This window comes from Mercurialis annua, linkage group LG5 (genome assembly GCF_937616625.2).
Source record: "Mercurialis annua linkage group LG5, ddMerAnnu1.2, whole genome shotgun sequence".
Taxonomy (NCBI): Eukaryota; Viridiplantae; Streptophyta; class Magnoliopsida; order Malpighiales; family Euphorbiaceae; genus Mercurialis; species Mercurialis annua.
The window spans coordinates 3,879,196-3,897,520 of record NC_065574.1 but is presented as its reverse complement, the minus strand read 5'-3'; the positions used below and the strand labels follow the sequence as shown (position 1 = coordinate 3,897,520).

Genomic DNA, 18,325 nt, shown 5'->3' with positions numbered 1-18,325 from the left:
CATAATTACATCCTTAAACTTCATGCCAGACACAAATCAGATGGTTAGAAAATGTCACATTACTAAGAAGCAAGAGAAAGAACAAAACTTTTATGTTTATATACATGGTAAAGAGCTTGCAAGCATTTACAATGATCATTTTTCATTCTTAGACAGGCAAAAAGGTAAACAAAGAGCAAAAACACAGTGAAATTTGGACAGCATTTAGACAAAGCTACAAGAGAGCAAAAAAAAACCTTGATAACTTCTTTATCAATGCAGAACTTCTTGGTTCTTGGTCGAGAGACGTTTAAGAAACTCGTAAGTAGTGATCATTGTTGTTGCAGACATAGACATTGAAGCCCACCTTGGTCCTAATCCTCTATAGCAAGCCGTCCAACCACCTTCCTTAACAAGATTTCTAACAGTCTGTCCGATAGTCGGTCCACGCCTTCCGTTTTCCTCCCCGTCTAAAACCTGCATTCTCGTCTTAATTGTATCAAGTGGCATTGTAATTAAAGCTGAAACACCACCTGCCATTGCTGCACTGACTCCCTGAACTGCCATTACAGTTTTCGGATCCGGTCTCACCACATTGTTACCACTAATCCCACCAACATTCTCGTTTCCATTCCCATTTCCATTCCCGTTCCCATCACCAAACGTCTTACTACTATAGCAACACCCAATACCGCCCCAAACCATTCGCTGCGCAACAGAGTAAGAAGCCCACCAAACCGCATTGGAAGGTGCATAAGTCAATATAGATATCCCAAAACCTCTATATAATCCTCTAAACCCATCAGTTCTAACAATTTTCCTAAACGCATCAATCCCATTCGAATATTTACACATTGATGATGCACTCCCGTACCCTAATTTACCATTACCTCCTTGAACCATAAGTCTCTGACTCACAACATCAATAGGAGTCCAAACAAGCTGAGCAGCCATAGCAGCACTCAATCCCGCCACCGCATTAGCAGTAGCAGCAGCAGTCGCCTCCGGAAAACCTAACCGAACAGTAGCAGTACCCACATTACTCTTGGTAACCTCAAGAGCAGCCATGTATAAAGCCCTAGCCGGAACAGTACCCGTTAAAGAAGTACCAAACCCTCTATATAAACCTCGAAAACCCTCATGCTTAAGCAACCCGTAACCAATCTTTAAACACGAAAGTTGCGAATTCGACACTTGTTGCCTAGTTTTTAATACAACAATGGGATAAAGAGTAGCCGATACGCCCGAAAAAAGCGCGGCGCCGAGGATGAAAAACTTCGATTTATCGAGCATTTCCCAGTCTATTTCAGCTGGAATATGAATCTCCTGCTCTGTTTCATCCTCCGCCGCCGCGCTCATGCTCATTTTTTCCACTTTCCCAATATTCACAAACCCTAATTTGTACACACAAAATTTAAAATCCAAAAAACACACATAAAATCAAATATTCCTTGTGAGTTTCTTTTTTCTTCGGTTGAACCAGGTTTTGGATCGGAGACGGAACAGAATCAACGGATCTAACATTGATGATGATTACGGCTACGTTTCTTGATTGGTTTAACCAGAGACTGAACCATGGTCGCCGGTTAATCGGCGACTAACCGGAAAATTTGGATCGGTGTATAATCTTTAAAGATTGTAATCTAAAATCTTTAAAAATATTTATACTTAGAGGAGCTGTTTTTAGGTGAAAATATTTGTGAGAGGATAAACTGCTGAAAATCAGGAAATTATGGACACGTGGCGGTCATCAGTTAGGGGATTTGTTTTGGAGTGGGATGTTGCGGGATTGTGTGTGTTTGTTTTTAGAGTTGGTGTGTGGGATTGTGAGGTTTTAGCAATTGGATTTAGGGTTTGTGGATGGGGGAGGAAATGGAGGGTGGAGATTCTGGGATGTAGGTGTGGTGTAGTGTATGGTAATATTTGTTGTTTGTTCACCGAGAGCATGTTAGCTGACGTGTGATCCCTATCCATTGAACAAGTTGAGGTTGTATTTGGTGTGGGAGGGCACTCTTTTCTTTGGTTTGTGGAGCCAATCAGGTGCTATTTCGTTTTTATCCAATAGAGTATGGACAAATCAACTTATTATTTTAATGATTAATTAGAGGATAAGCACATGATTAACTACAGTCTACTGAACTGGAATAAAAATATCAAAATATTTTACTGTAATTAACTTAAAACAATAATATACTAAATAAATATAGTCATATTAAAATATATTTTTAAACAATCAAGGTATTGTATTTTAATTCAAAAATTAAAATTTAATTCTCTTTTTTATTCGAGTAATGTTATTCTACTCATTTATTTTAATCCAGTATACCACCTGATTGAAATTGAATAAATAAAAACATACCACATAGTATGACAAAGTGGGTTAATATAAACGGAGGAAATAGTATTTTGTTTATTATAACTAATGTTATTTTACATATTTCACACTGTCCTGTAACGTGCTCGTAATTAAATAAATGTATATGTCCACTATTTTATTATGTTTTTATATATGTAAATAACATAATTTATTTAATATATATTTAACTAAAATTAATTCATCTCTATCTAACAAAAATTTAAAAGTACTACCTAAGATGTTTATTGTAAAAAACATAAAAATTTAAAAATAAAATCAACATGAAGATTATATGAAAAAAATTAATAATTAAATTAAATTTTATATAAAAAGGGAGTTGTGTAAAAATACTACAAAAGCATTGAATCGAATACTCCAGAAGAATTAAAGTGCAACATGTCAAGGTTCTACTTGACTGTATATGTCCACATGTTGGAGACCCTCCACACTGGATAGTAACTCTTGCTGAATGTCCGTACAACGACCGCCTCTTCAACAATCGGTGGGGTTTTATGATTTAAAATACAAGTATATTTTAACTGAAATCAATAAATTAGAAACATCTATAGAAATAGTAATATTTGAAAAACATTATACTAAAACCTTAATATAAAAATTAAAAATATAACAAATAAATCCTTTTTTATATTTTAACATCTTCCTAAAAAATTATATTACATATTAATATAAAATATTACTATTATCATTTAAAGAATTATAATTCACTGAGATAATAAATAGTAAAACAGTTACCATGTTCAATTCATAATATTTTGATATTGAACTTTTATTGTTATATTAATGAGTAACAATCGCTTATTTGACTATAGAAAATCACATCGTTGCTCAACTTTTTCGTAGTCGTATTAGTGATTATTGACATGAATTGTTATATATATATACAAACAATAACCTCCATTGATTATAAAAATAAAAGTTCAGTTACTAATATATATAAGAAATCGAACAATGATAATTGTTTTATAAAAGCCTATAATTCAATTTCCGTAGTAACTTTTAACCTTACACCAACCTCTCCGAACCTTTTTCACCGTCCAGATAAGAAACCGGAAAAAATCAATAACGCTAGCAAAAATAATCACCCCAACCAAAGTCCAAAACATGATCCTATCCACATTTAACGCTTCCGATCTTAATTTGAAGGGGGTAACCAGAAGTGCACCCATAATATAGCTCTCAGCGTGAAAAATCAACGTGATACCTATTGCTTGCGCTAGAAGCCACACACACAATTTATTCCTCAGAGGAAATCCACTTACCACCAAAGCCACGACGCATAGTGACGCAAAAAAAGCAATACCATTCCATAGCATGAAATAAGCGTATGCGCTCGGGTATGAATAAGCTAATACAGAAGTTCCCGCTTCGCAGATGTTTGTTTCGGAACAAACCGGACCACCTTCGGAATTTGCGAAAGTTTGTTGCCAAACACCGCCGGGTGGGTTCAGTGCAGCTTCGAAAGTCATGGTTGATATCACAGTTGCTACGATCATCAGTGCGCCTCGTGTTTCTTGTATGTTGTATTGTATGTATTTCATGCATTTCTGAAACCATGATATTTGTTTCGACGGGGTATGTATGGGAACAGACAGTGTTGGTTGTTCGATTGTAGTTGTTGCAAGATTGCGATTTAGCTTGACATCTACTGCTCTTTTAGCACCGGCTTCTCGTAGAATGTCGAGACTTTTAAAGTCCCTGAAACATTGTTGTAGCAGATCCAAGGCTGTTAATCCCATTCTGTTGAAGGAATTCATGTTTTCTTTTACTTGAGGTAAAGAAATCAGGTACTTTATCATCTGAAAATAAAGCACATCACGAATTATAGGGTTAGATACTATTGTGTTCTAAAAAAAATTCCATGTATATTTGGAATTAGTATATAAAATTCAATTTGTATCTTCTAGTAGTTTATTTTAAATTTTTGTTTTAAGTGAAAGTAATTCAATATTTATCCATTAATACTAGAGCAAATTACTCTAACATTTTTATCATTTACCATAATTCAACATATTAGTTGCTCTAGTATTATTGAATTACTTTCTTAGTATAATGCAACATTAGTTGTTATGTCATTTAAGAGTTTTCTAAGTTCTAAAATTTGACCCAATGATGTGACGGTATATTCTAAGAAAAGTAGAAAACTCTTCAATAAGTTTCTCACGTCAACTTAATTTGAAAAAAATAAAATTAAATTACTTTGATTTGAAATTATAGTTTAGTTATCCATTTGAAATATAATATAGAGTTTACATGCTATCCAGACAAATAATCACAGAGCTGTAATTATTAATGTTCTTAAAACCGGACTGAAAATTAAATCGGTTTATGAGGAATTTATGATTCGATAGGCCCAACAGATCTTACTTGAGTTTTTAAATTTTAATAATGATTAAATAAAAATTATAAAGAAAACAGTTGATAAATTTATATAAAAATTAACTATATACCACACTTTGTTATGTTCAATTATATATGTACATTGTTTAAATGTGTGCAATGAATGAAACATATAAAGATAAAAATTGACAATTGACGAACATGAATTAAATTTCTTGCTCATTATTTATTGAGGGAGTTATTGAAGAGTGGACTATACAAAAGAAGATCGTGAAAGAGTAGATTACAAAAAGAGAGTAAATGAGTTATTATATCATTGTATGATTAAGTTAGAGTTATTATTTAAAATCGGGTTTGTCCGGTTTACTGAATAAGCCGGGATCATCCGGTTTTCAACCGATTTTTCATTTTTGAGTTTTAGTATCTAACTACATCAAATACTTAACATGTTTCCGATTAACCCGCTTCAACCAACCGTTCTGTTTTGGTTTTATGTGATAAAGATCGACTACAAAATGATTGATCAAAAAATCATGAGTAAAGCGTCAATTTGGTTCCGATTTTTCACACGGTCATATAACGCACTTTCAGTATTTTGAATAATTAAGGTCAATTAAAAAGAATATTCTCTATTTTTAGGTTAATTAGGAACAAAATTAAATCATTCTTGAACTAATTCATATTGTTCTTAAATGACCTAAAAATAAAGAATAGAGTTCTTTAAATTGATTGAAATGTTTGAAAGTAAGTTATTCATCATGAGTCAAACTCTCAAGTTGAAGAACCGAGTTGACCCTTTACTCAAATAATTATAGTGATATTGGGCAAAGATTGTACCTTTAATCGCTTGAGCATGGCAGCTAAATGCAAGACAGTATTCCCATCTCGATTAGCTTTAAGGATAAACTCATCATCATCCACCATTTCCATCAACAGTTTCAAAGCATCCAATTGGTTATATTTCACACACAAGTGTAGAACTGTATCTTCAGCCTCAAGCAACTCATGAAAAATCGACTCAGGATAAGACCTAACCAACTCTCGTACAGCTTCAAGATTGCCTCTCATGGCAGCCAAGTGGAGAGGAATCCTACCTTCTTCATCATAACCCAAACAAACACTTCTGTTTACAGACAACAAAGCTTTAACAACATCAGTATGGCCTTCTGCAGAAGCTAAGTGAAGAGGAGAGCGTCGAAGAGAATCGAGCTTCGTAGCCATTCCCGGGCATTTTTCAAGAACAGCTACGGTGAAATCAAGATGGCCGAGTAGAGAGGATACGTGCAACGGAGTTTCCGCGAAAGACGAGAGTGAGATTTTATTAAGAATCAAGTGATCAGTTTGGATTAAGGAGTTTAAGGTTTGTGTACAACCTTTGTTTGCTGCTGCATATAGCATTGATAAATGTTGACTCTCCATTACTTGTGTTTTTGTTTTCTTCTCTTCTCTGCCTTACAAAAAGAGCTCCATGTCTATAACTTACTTATCGAGAGAAGGTTTAGAAACGACTTCAATGTATGGCTCATGTCTCTTATAAACACTTTATGTATTTCAGATCTCAGAAATGATCCTAATTTTTTTAAAACACATCAAAAAATACAAAAATTAAATGGTGTTAGAAAAAACAAATTAATTTTTTTTGTTTTTTTAATGCATTTTCAAGATGTTATGGTCATTTTTAATTTATAATACATGAGATGTTTATAAAAAAATGCGGATTAGGATCATTTTTATACCTATTTTATTTTATAATAAATAGATCAATCGCATTCCTACCATCATCACCACAAAAAAAAAATCACAGATAATTATAATTGGCAGAAGTGATCATTTAACATAGATGAGATTGGATAATAAAGAAGGATAACTCATTCTAAGACCCCTAAATTATATTATATTTTATTTAAAAAGCCCCTCAACTTTAAATTAGCTTTTTCTGACCCATATCTTTTTGTTTTCCGTATTTATAGGTTCTTTGATGGATGTCCGTTAAAAAAATTTACACGTATTTGACAAACATCCATCAAAGGGCCTATAAGTAATGAGAATTTGATAGGGTTCGTCTCTCATGATAGTCCTCCGTCTAGCTTACGCTTTTGGTTATTACACGAACGATGTTCAATGTGTCGTATGACGCCGTGTTTAGTTTGTTTTCTGATCAAACTTTGCGTCTTCTCCTTGTAACAAAGAAAAGGACAGGGTTCATAAAAAGTTAATTGAAGTTGAGTGACTTTTTAAAAAACAAAAAATGTATACTTTAAAGATTTTAGAATGAATTAATCCATATTTAAATATATCTTTGATTTTTTTATATTATCTCCATATTATTTTTATATCTCAAATAATATTTTGACGTCTTATAAATTTTTAAAAGTTAAAAATTATTTTATTTTATAAATAAAATTTTAAGAACTTTGCAAAAAGAGCTCCATGTTCATAAGCTAGTTAATCAAAAATAAATAGGTTAAATGCAAATTCATACACCAACTTTGACCTAATTTGCAATTACAACATAAACTTTTAAACTTGGCAATGTCGGTAACCAACTTTCATTTCTTGGCAAATTGGTACATCGACCAATCATAAAACGACAAATGGCGGTTTATTACAATGTCCACGTTAGTGTGTTTTGAGTTTGGTGTATTGATTTGCCAAAAGTGTAAAATTGGTTACTGACATTGTCAAGTTTCAAAATTTATATTATAATTATAAATTAGGTCAAAGTTGGTGTATGAATTTACATTTAATCTAAAATAAATAGATCAAGAGCATTCCTATCACCATCACTGCAAAAAGAAACTGTGAATAATGATGGTGGTAGAATTAATCATTTATCATTGATTGGCTTGGATTTATAAAGAATTAAGTGATCAGCTATTCGGATGTTTCAGAAGTCAATACAAGGTATGTATGTGTACAGTACTATGATAGATAATTATGTCGTCAGCGGCGTCATCATACTTCATTTTAAGATAAAATCTATAGGAATGCCCCTTTATTTTACCAGTTTTATTCGAGAGACTCCTATTCTAAAATTATTCAAGTTCGAGTCCCTATACTTGGTAAATCCCGATTTTTATGTCCTTTTAAGGGACTAGAAAAACAAAAAATTTGTAAGTAGAAGGACTGAAAAAAATTAAAAAAAACCTGAAAATCGAAAATTAAATAAATAGAAGGACCGAAAGAACAAAAAAATAATACAAAGACTTTCTGAACAAAAACAAGAATCTTTAGATCGGTTTATTCTTATTTTAAACCCCGCTTAATTTTTAATTCACCTGTAATTTTTGTCAATTCCAACTTGATCTCTATCTAACCTTAATATTTTTATAAATTTTCTATTAAACTAAAAATTCATATGTATATTTTCAAAAAGGCTTAACCTTTGGAAAAACCCCCACCTTTCAACCCCCTTCGTTTGCACCCTCACCTTTCAAAATCTCCAATTTTATCCAAATTATCACCTTTTATTTTCAATTGCACCCTAAAAGTTTAAATTGGGCTTTTGTCACTAAAAAAAAGTTGAAATCGATATTTTATATTTTAATTCATGTTCTAAATAGTTCTTAATGTTTAAATTTCAACAACAAAACCATATTTAATGATATTTTTAATTGATTTCTATTTTATATAAACAAATTTAACTTTTAAAATTTTAGAAAATATGGTTTTATTGTTGAAATTTAAACATTGAGGACTATTTAGAATATGAATTAAAATATAAATTATCGATTTGAACTTTTTTATAGTGAAAAAGAACTAATTTAATACTTTTAGGGTGCAATTGAAAATAAAAAGTGGGAATTTGGGTAAAATTGGAGATTTTGAAAGGTGAGGGTATAAATGAAGGGGGTTGAAAGGTAGGGAGTTTTTCAGGGGATTAGCCTTTCAAAAACAATCAATCCCAACAGGTGCTAGAGCCTACCCTAGCCATAGGGCGGTTCTGCTCATGCCTGTCATTCCACTTAACTAACCGTTAAAACAAGGAGTGTGCATTTGGTCAAACCGAACCAAAATCTTTCTTGTTTTCAAAATTAAATTGAACAAACAGTTGAGTAAGTACAATTTTTAAATCAAACAGAATCAAATTGATTAGTTTAGTTAATTTTTCAATTTGGTTCGGTTACATTAAAATCTAACTGAAAACATTTTAAGGTCAAAATCCATCACAAGAGAGAATAGGTGGTTGACGTTTCCCGATTAGAGTACTGTAGGCGGGTATGCAAATCATGGAAGCCTATTTGCTTGTGCAAGCAGGTCTGCAAAACCGTCGGATCGGACCCAATCAATGTCGGAGTGTTTGAAAATAGGTGGTCGAGATTTCCGGGCGGAGCTGCAGATTATAAACATGCAAAATGGAACAGGCCACGACATGAAATAGGGTAAGAGAAATTATATTAAAAGAGTTTAAGAGATGTGTGTGTTGTGTGGAGCATGAATGGATAAATGTTTTGCCACATTGCTTTCATTTTTGCTTCCACTCTTGGTAACAGAGTTTGAACATCACACATTTTTCCCTTCCAATTAAGGGTCTCAAAATTCGATTCTGCCAAATACATAGTTTCAGACGTGAACAATTTTAGGGTAAGGGCCTCTCAAATAAAATCGATAAAATAGAGAGGCCTCCGTATAAATTTTACTATGAACAAAAATAACAACAACTCATTAATTTCTATGTCCGAGTGAGCTTCTATAAATGTAAGTGAACTTTTATTGATATTCATTTCAGTTATCAAAATTTATTTTATTTTGTTACTGAAATTTATTTTTTTTTAATTTGATTTCTCTGGCTGAAAAATATTTAAATGGCAAACGGAATTTATATTTTTACTTGAACTTGTCATATAGCCTAAAATTCCCTTTCAAAATGAATTTTTAAGATAAAACTAGTAAAATTCGGCTTCATTTAAACATTTTTTGTCGGAAAAATTAATTTGAAAAACAATTAAAATTCAGTAACTAAAAGTTTAAACTGAAATAAAAAATAAAAATTTAATGACCCTCAAAATTAATTACTTAAACTTTTAAAATTTAACTTTATTTGATTTGTGTTGAATTGGGTGTTAAGTCTATTTACTATTTTATTTTGCTCATTTTTATTTTTTTTATTTTTAAAACAATTAAAAGAAGGCAATTATAGAAATTTTATGGCCAAATAACTAAAAAAGGCAAAATCTTTCATGAAAGTTTCACAAAATTCCAAATCTTTCAATTTTATCCAATTTATCCTGAAACGCATGATTTCGTTTAAATAATGTCAAACTACACAATTTTACTTATGTGGCATTGCCACATCAGCGCCACGTAGGCAAAATTATATAGTTGGACATTATTAAGACGAAATTATGCGTTTCAGGACAAATTGAATAAAATTAAAAAGTTTGAGCTTTTGTGAAATTTTAATAAAAAATTTGACCTTTCTGGTCATTTGGCCAAATTTTATAGCTTCTTTGTTTTGATTTGAGCTTGTTGTTGCTTTATTTATTTAACCGACTAAAACAGAAAAAGATAAAAACAAATATAACTACTTATTAAATTAAATGTTTTAAATAAGATAAGACTACTATCAACGATAAAATAAAATTATTGACAGTAGTCGAAAAAAAAAATTGACTGTTAAAATTATTTATTTAAAAGAAAAAAAGAGAAAGAAGAGATGATTTTTTTGTATTTTTTAACGGGATTTTATTCCATGCTAAATATCTACATATACACATTACTTGGATGTAAATTTAAGTATAGAAATTTTTTATCCACATCTATGGCTTTAGCAGTTATTGGACATGATTAATTCAATACAAAATATTACAAATTGAAGAGAAATATCAAATACCGACACATCTAAATACAAGAACATACTTGCGTTAACTCGTGTTGTTATCGAGTCGGATGCTTTGCAATTCATTGATCCCTACTCTTGTTTTTTTGTTCCTCATCTTAGGCCAATGTCGTCGCACCTTTTTTACAGTCCATACGAAAAACCGGATAAATTCAATAACGCTGCCGGAAAAAAGTAGCCCTAACCAAATTTGGAGCATTAATTATTGCATCCACCTTATTCATTTTCGATCTTAATTTTGACGGGGTAATTAAAGTTATACCCATTTGATAGCTATAAGTTAGACACACCAACGGGACCCCAATGGCCTCTGCTAGAAGCCACACGAAAAATTTATTCGTCAGAGGAAACCCAGCAATGACTAAAGCGACGATGCATAGTGATGCAAAGAAAGCGATGGCATTCCACGTCATGAGAACAATGTATTCGTCTGGGTACGTATAGGCTAATACAGAAGTTCCAACTTCGCATATGTTTGTTTCCGAACAATCAGGACCACCATCGGCGTTTATGAAAGTTTGTTGCCAGACACCACCTGGTGGGTTCATTGCAGCTTGGAAAGTCACAGTTGCTATTACAGTTGCAACGATCATCAGTGCGCCTCGTGCTTCTTCTACATTGTATTGCATGCATTTCATGAATTTCTTAAACCATGATTTTGGTTTTGTTTCCCTGGAAACAAACACTTTCGATAGTTCAATTGTACTTGTCAGAAGATTCTGATTTAGCTCCGCTGCTCTTTTCGCACCAGCTTCTCTTAGAGTTTCTCGAATTTCCGAACTTCTGAAACACTGTTCTAGCAGATCCAAGACTGTTAATCCCATTCTATTCATAAAATTCACTCTTTCTTTTACTTGAGGTAATTAAAGCAGGTACTTCATAGTCTGCAAAATAAGACATTAGGTACTCAATTAACTGAAACATATTATTAAAATATATTATTACGTCAGCTTTCATGTTATAAGAATATGCTTAGGTCAATTTGCCCCTTTTTAACTCAATTTGATAAGAAAATATTGCATTACTTTCATCTAAATTCAAGAATAAATAATCAAAAGATAACACATAAAAATTTAAATACCAATTTGAAATATGACACTCAAATATTTAATACTAGGATAATAGGATTAACATTACAACATGTCAACAGTAATGATCAAATAAGTATAGAGATGGTTTACGGTTTCAATAAAAGTGAAACTGACCGGTTTTGGTTTATGGTTTTAATTTCAACCGATTTGAAAAATGATATTAAAATTGAAAATTAGACCTAATTATTTAATTTATAGTTTAAAGGAAAGAATAAAAAGAAAGGTATTTTAAGTAAACCGACCGTTGGATTAACTAAACCAACCAAAAATCAAACTTTAAATGTTATATATAGTTTAGTTATATAAATATCCGACTATGCCAAACATAAACACCTGCGTGGAACCGGAATTATTGGTACAATGTGGAACCCGCCCAGAACTGGAATCGGTTTCAGCACGATTCAGTCTGGACATACATTCTTCCTTCTTCATCACAACTCAAACATACATTTTTGTTTACGGACAACAGAGCTTTAACTATATCAGTGTGACCCTCTGCAGAAGCTAAGTGAAGAGGATAGCGTTGTAGAGAATCGAGCTTCGCAGCCATTCCCGGACATTTTTCAAGAATAGCTAAGGTGAAATCGAGATGCCCGAGTAGAGACGATACGTGCAGCGGAGTTTCTCCGAAAGACGAAAGTGAGATTTTATTAAGAATCAATTGATCTGTTTGGATCAGTGAGTTTAAGGTTTCTGTACAGCCGCTCTTTGCTGCTGCATATAGCATCCACAAATGTTGACTCTCCATCACTTATATGTGTTCTCCTCTTTTCCTGCCTTGCAAGGTGAACGTAAAGAAGAACATACTTCAAATTAAAAATTCGTGTTAAATACCAAAAACACGTAAAGGAGAACATACCTTTTCTATATTTTTATTCTGAGTTACAACTCCTTGTTTCAACTTTATGATTAAAAAACAATTGAATTGAATCAATGTGCATTCCCACCACCAATAACCAAAAAATGCATGGAATAATTAAGTAGGCACCATTAATCACTTAATATAAGATAAATCATCACTTTACTAGTAGAGTTTTTAATTATCATTTAATATAAGTCATTCCGGCTACAAAGAATGTCTAGTAAATTGTGTTAAATTTTATTATATGACTTTAGTATTTGTATTTTAAATTTTAATCTTCGTTAATAAATTTTTAAAATTTCAATTTTCGACCCAACCAAAATATTTCAGTTCAATCAAATTTGATTTTAAAATTATTTGGATCTGTTTGACCATATTGGTACATTCTAGCGCTTATATTGTTTTTTTTCCTTTTCTGTAAATGAATGGTCATCACTTTTGTCTAATGTACAATAAAAATAAAATAACTGTAAATTCTAAGAAAATAATTAGGAAAACTGAATCGAAGAACACGAAAACAATTAATTTTACCTTTCCAAAACTCAATCTGACGAACATCCAGCTCCAGCCAAATGCAACCACTTTTCAAGCCCGAATCACTCTCCATTTTAATATGCCTCGGTTTCTTTATCAACATACCTTTAATTAAAGAACCCAATTCTTTACTTTACATTTTTTAAAGGCTTAATTGCGTAAAAAATCACAAACTTTAGCGTGTTTTGCAAATTTAACATAAACTTTCAATTTTGGCAAATTAATACACAAACTTTTGATTTTTGGCAATTTTAGCACCGATCAATTTTTTGTGAAAAAAATGCTGATGTGGACGCCAGAATAGTGGTGCTAAAATTGATTGGTGCTAAAATTGCAACAAATCAAAAGTTTGTGATTTAATTTGCCAAAATTGAAAGTTTATGTTAAATTTGCAAAACACGCAAAAGTTTATGATTTTTTACGCCATTAAGCCTTTTTTAAAACCCTTCTATTAGGTTTTGACCTTCACTCCAATCCACCCAAAATTCCTTAACTCCAACGGTCAAAAAAATTGGAATTTTGATACATTATTAGTGGGAAAATTATCCAATGCAACCACTGTGTAATTATGTCATTCGTAATCATACATTAGCATGTGAAATTTTTAAATAATAATTAATAGATTATCTATCACAAATACTCATTAACTCGTTGTAAATATCATATGACACAATCATTATATGAGATAAATATTCTTATAGTAGATTAAAAAGTAAAACAATGGCGATTAAAAAGTAAGAATTTGGCTACTTTAAAAGCTGAATTGAATATGGATTTTGATAAGGAAAGCGAGACAGTAGATAAGATGGAAAGAAAAATAGGATTTGTTTAAGAATTTTTTGTCCAGCCGTAAACCAAAAGTATTTTAATTGGACTCAAAAGAGTTTTTGATTTTTGATAAAAATAAAATTAAAAAAATTGATATGTTTTATTCTGAGATAATTTTACAACACAATGTAAAGGAAACAAACAATGTATCTGATAATTTTTGCTTTATTAATCATTATATTAATATTATTTTGATAGTTTACAATTATTTGACTACATCTAAGTAATTATTTATGTATAAAAAATTATATATTTATTGAGTAAATAAAAAAAACGAACTACATCTATTAAAATAATATTGTTTTTTTATGTACTTAAATATAATTTAACTTGAAATCTTAAAAAGAAATAGATTATTATATATGGTATTTCAATTAAACCAAAATCGGACTTTGCTCTTTTATTCGATTTAATTTTTATTTTCTTTAAAAATCAAACTTTACTCATTAATTATTAACAACCAAATGATTGTGATAATATTTTTACTATTAAACCGACTTATCTAGCTCAAGTTGTTATAAAACATTATCAAAAATAACATAACTTTTAAAACGTGTCAATTATAGACACAACCTTTCATTTTTTTTTCAAAAATAACATCGGCGATTTTTAGTGGCATTTTTGCTAACGTGGCATGACACGTGGCAGACCCATCGGCTGTCCAAGTCATCAAAATTTCACCCAAAAATGTGTCCATGATGAAATTGAAAAAAAAAATGAAAGGTGGTGTCTATAATTGACACGTTTTAAAAGTAATGTTATTTTTGAAACTTGATGCAAAGGTCATGATTTTATATGCAATTAACCCAATTATAAAATCTTAAGTTAGTCCTAAATTAAGGTGTTAATATATTGTCATGAGGTCAGTATATATGTTGCTGCTCATATGTTACTTGAAAATAAATTACATCAACCGCACCATATATACCAGGATCTACATAATTATTATAATATACTATCTGACAATTGATTTATTAATTTAAAATGTGTTATATTTTATTAATTTTATCCACAGATAAAGTATTTGACATAGTCTATATAATAATTTCTTTGGATACTCTTGTTTTCTTATTCTTCATCTTACACCAACCTCGCCGCACCTTTTTCACAGTCCAGACAAAAAACCGGAGAATTTCAATAACGCTAGCAAAAATAATCACCCCTAACAAAACTCGAAACATGATCATTCCCACCTTTTCCATTTTCGATCTCAATCTCGCCGGCGTAACCAAAATGATGCCAATTACATAGCTCTGAGCTAGAAAAATCAGCGTGATACCGATAGCTTGCGCTAGAAGCCACACATACAATTTATTCGTGAGAGGAAATCCGCTAACAACCAAAGAGACGACACATAGTGATGCAAAAAAAGCAATACCATTCCATATCAGGAAATAAGTGTATGCGTCGGGGTATGCGTAGGCTAAGACAGAAGTTCCAACTTCGCATATGTTTGTTTCGGAACAAACAGGACCGCCATTGGAATTTGCGTAAGTTTGTTGCCAAACCCCGCCGGGGGGGTTCATTGCAGCTTGGAAAGTCATGGTGGCTATTACAGTGGCTACAATCATCAGCGCGCCTCGTGTTTCTTCTACGTTGTATTGTATGTATTTCATGCATTTTTTAAACCATGTTTTTCGTTTTGATGATGTTTGTCTGGAAACAGACAGTGTTGGTTCTTCGATTGAACTTGTCAGGAGATTGTGATTTAGCTCTACTGCTCTTTTAGCACCAACTTCTCTCAGAGTTTCTTGAATTTCAAGATTTTTGAAGTCTCTGAAAGTGTGCTGTAGCAGGTCCAAGGCTGTTAATCCCATTCTGTTCTTGTAATTCACACTTTTGTTTACTTGAGGTAAAGAAATCAAGTACTTTATCATCTGCAAATGAGGACATTGCGAATATTTTAAATTAGTGAACAAAATTTCATTTATATTTTTCTAATATTCTCTTTCAAGCAAAGGTAACTCAATATTTATCAATTAAAATGAAGGTGATATATGGCAAACTGATTATATTTAATTGTGACTAGTTCCGACCCGGTTCCAATGATCGATTGAACAATATTTCACTAATTAATCATTGTGTGTTATGACTAATTCCAATGACGGTTCCAGTGATTGAACACAACTCTCTCTCAATCAATTATTATACTTTATTATATCTAATTATGTTTATTGTACATTGTTTAACTACTCAAAAAGATAACTAAATATGTGAAATGATGGAAAAGGAGAAATGATACTTATAAAGATAATTTATGACAATCGTTAAGAAAGTTGATTAAATTTTAATCAACTATTCATTGAGAGAGAATCGTTGGAGAGTGGAGCATATAAAAGAAAGAGGATTGTCGAATAGAAGATCACACAAGAGAGAGGAAAGAGTCATTTTGAAACCCGAATTTGTCTAGTTTAGTGATTAAACCGGATTTTTTCGGTTTCATATCGAATCGGATCGGAAAGTTGACTAGTTCACCGTTTAAAACATTGGTTATGATGACTAAATACAGCATGATTGATCAATTAATTATAGTTATTGCTAGATAAAAACTATACCTGAAATCGCTTGAGCATGGCAGCTAGATGCAAGACAGTATTCCCATCTCGATTAGATTTAATGATAAACTCATCATCATCCACCAATTCTACCAACAGCTTCAAAGCATCCAATTGGTTGAACTTTACACACAAGTGTAATACTGTGTCTCCATCATCAGTCAGCTCATGAGAAATCGACTCAGGACAATAACTAACCAATTCTCGTGCAGCCTCAAGATTGCCTCTCATGGCCGCCAAGTGAAGAGGAATCCTACCCTCTTCATCACACCCCAAACAAACACTTCTGTTCACGGACAACAAAGCTATAACAACATCAGTATGGCCTTCTGCAGAAGCTAAGTGAAGAGGAGAGCGTCGCAGAGAATCGAGCTTTGCAGCCATTCCCGGACATTTTTCAAGAATAGCTACGGTGAAATCAAGATGGCCGAGTAGAGACGAAACGTGCAGAGGAGTTTCGACGAAAGACGAAAGTGAGATTTTATAAAGAATCAATGGATCTCTTACGATTAACGAATTGAACGTTTCTACACAACCTTTCGCTGCTGCTGCGTATAGCATCGGTAAATGTTGACTCTCCATTTATGTTTCCTTCTTCTCTGCCCTGCAAAGTGAACATAAAGAAAAATATAACTTATATGTGTTTACCTAGTGATGATGTTATCTTTAGATTACATTTTTTATATTTTTGTGCAGAGTTAGAATTTCGGAACTCTTTTGCAAGAACATCTTCATGTTTAAGTTAGTCATTAAAAAATAATTTGTTCAATCAGCATTAATCCAGCCAAAAGAAAACATGAAATGATGACAGAATTAAAAAGAATTGCGTGAGCTATTAGAACATTTCAAAAGTCTAACAGAAGGTATGTGAACAAAGGATCATTTCACCCCCTCAACTTGGCACGGAATATCAATAAAGCCCAAGTTCGTGAAAATGGATCATTTTTACCCTGAACTTGGCCAAAACGTATCAAATTCCCCCTCCCCACTCTCACTTCAGAGAGTGAACACACTCTCTGGTTTTTTACGGCAAAAAGTTAAAATGGTCCATAAATTTTATTTAATTCTTTAAATCAGTATTCAATGATTTTAAATAACAATTTAATTTTTACACTTTCAAAACTTCAAAAATCCTATCAATTTTAAATAAAACTGTAAGGGTTATTATGCACTTCTTCCATTTCATTATAACCTTTCCCTTCTCCTTCGTTTTTCTTCTTCTCACCGCTGCCGACCGTCGATGTCCATCGTCGCTGCCTGAACTCATCGAATTAAAGTGAAGACAAACTCTTCCGGCCATAAAATCGTTCATTTCTTCGTTTTGACGAAGAAACAAACCAACAGGAGCAGCTGGGTTCCTTCGTCTTCTACAGACCCAGCGACTTTCATCGCCGCTTCTTTTCAAACCCGCCGACGGTCTTTCATTTTCACCCTTAAGCGACAATTGTTAAAGATGATGAAGGATTGTTTGTTTTTACATTTTGTTGTGGGTTTTGTTGTTTGTATTTCAATTTTTTCCCAAAAAAATTCAAAGAGAAAGAGATGAAGATGGAGAGTGATGGTCTCGACTGGTTCAACAATGGTGTTTGTACTGGTTCAGCGTTATACAGGTGCGGTGACGGCGGTTTTTGCTGCTACGGTTGCTGAGAATGATGAACAATTGCTAGATGGAATGGTCCCAGCTTCTCCGGTTCCTACAATTAACGAACGATAGTGAAAGGCGGCTGATGGTAAAGGCTACAGTATGGAGACGATGGTGATTACTGGTGATGGTAATGGCTGGTGATGGTGGCTGCGGTATGGTAGTAGAAGGTAGGGAGAAGAAGAGTTTATAAGTAAATAGGGTTATTAGATTAATTATTAATTAGGGATAATTATGTTTACTTAATTAGAGTTTAATTGAGTTAAATAGAGAAAAAGGTA

General features: G+C 32.3%; 3 protein-coding genes and 1 pseudogene across 3 annotated transcripts; all 4 read right to left on the bottom strand.

Annotated features, from left to right (window-relative positions):
• Positions 1–79: 79 nt before the first annotated feature.
• LOC126683107 (uncharacterized) lies at positions 80–1,675 on the bottom strand. Its single transcript, XM_050378940.2, has one exon. The coding sequence runs from the start codon at positions 1,342–1,344 to the stop codon at positions 253–255; it is 1,092 nt and encodes a 363-aa protein (XP_050234897.1). The 5' UTR covers positions 1,345–1,675; the 3' UTR covers positions 80–252.
• Positions 1,676–3,257: 1,582 nt separating this feature from the next.
• LOC126681113 (ankyrin repeat-containing protein BDA1-like) lies at positions 3,258–6,206 on the bottom strand. Its single transcript, XM_050376496.1, has 2 exons — positions 5,531–6,206; positions 3,258–4,152 (listed from the first exon to the last, which is right to left on the bottom strand). Exons 1-2 carry the CDS (start codon positions 6,110–6,112, stop codon positions 3,334–3,336), a joined length of 1,401 nt encoding a protein of 466 aa, XP_050232453.1. The 5' UTR covers positions 6,113–6,206; the 3' UTR covers positions 3,258–3,333.
• A 4,173-nt stretch (positions 6,207–10,379) lies between these two features.
• On the bottom strand, positions 10,380–13,160 carry LOC126680749 (uncharacterized; annotated as a pseudogene).
• Positions 13,161–14,782: 1,622 nt separating this feature from the next.
• On the bottom strand, positions 14,783–17,684 carry LOC126681111 (ankyrin repeat-containing protein BDA1-like). The gene is made up of 3 exons (XM_050376494.2): positions 17,595–17,684; positions 16,403–17,006; positions 14,783–15,724 (listed from the first exon to the last, which is right to left on the bottom strand). Exons 2-3 carry the CDS (start codon positions 16,982–16,984, stop codon positions 14,882–14,884), a joined length of 1,425 nt encoding a protein of 474 aa, XP_050232451.1. The 5' UTR covers positions 16,985–17,006; positions 17,595–17,684; the 3' UTR covers positions 14,783–14,881.
• Between the last annotated feature and the right edge of the window lie 641 nt (positions 17,685–18,325).

What these genes read in the sequence shown, in the direction of transcription:
- LOC126683107 (XM_050378940.2), bottom strand. Translation starts at nt 1,344, where the DNA reads ATGAGCATGAGCGCGGCGGCGGAGGATGAAACAGAGCAGGAGATTCAT.
- LOC126681113 (XM_050376496.1), bottom strand. Translation starts at nt 6,112, where the DNA reads ATGGAGAGTCAACATTTATCAATGCTATATGCAGCAGCAAACAAAGGT. An exon ending in CCATGCTCAAGCGATTAAAG is followed by an intron (nt 4,153 to 5,530) that starts GTACAATCTTTG and finishes CTTTATTTTCAG; the next exon opens with ATGATAAAGTACCTGATTTC.
- LOC126681111 (XM_050376494.2), bottom strand. Translation starts at nt 16,984, where the DNA reads ATGGAGAGTCAACATTTACCGATGCTATACGCAGCAGCAGCGAAAGGT. An exon ending in CCATGCTCAAGCGATTTCAG is followed by an intron (nt 15,725 to 16,402) that starts GTATAGTTTTTA and finishes CCTCATTTGCAG; the next exon opens with ATGATAAAGTACTTGATTTC.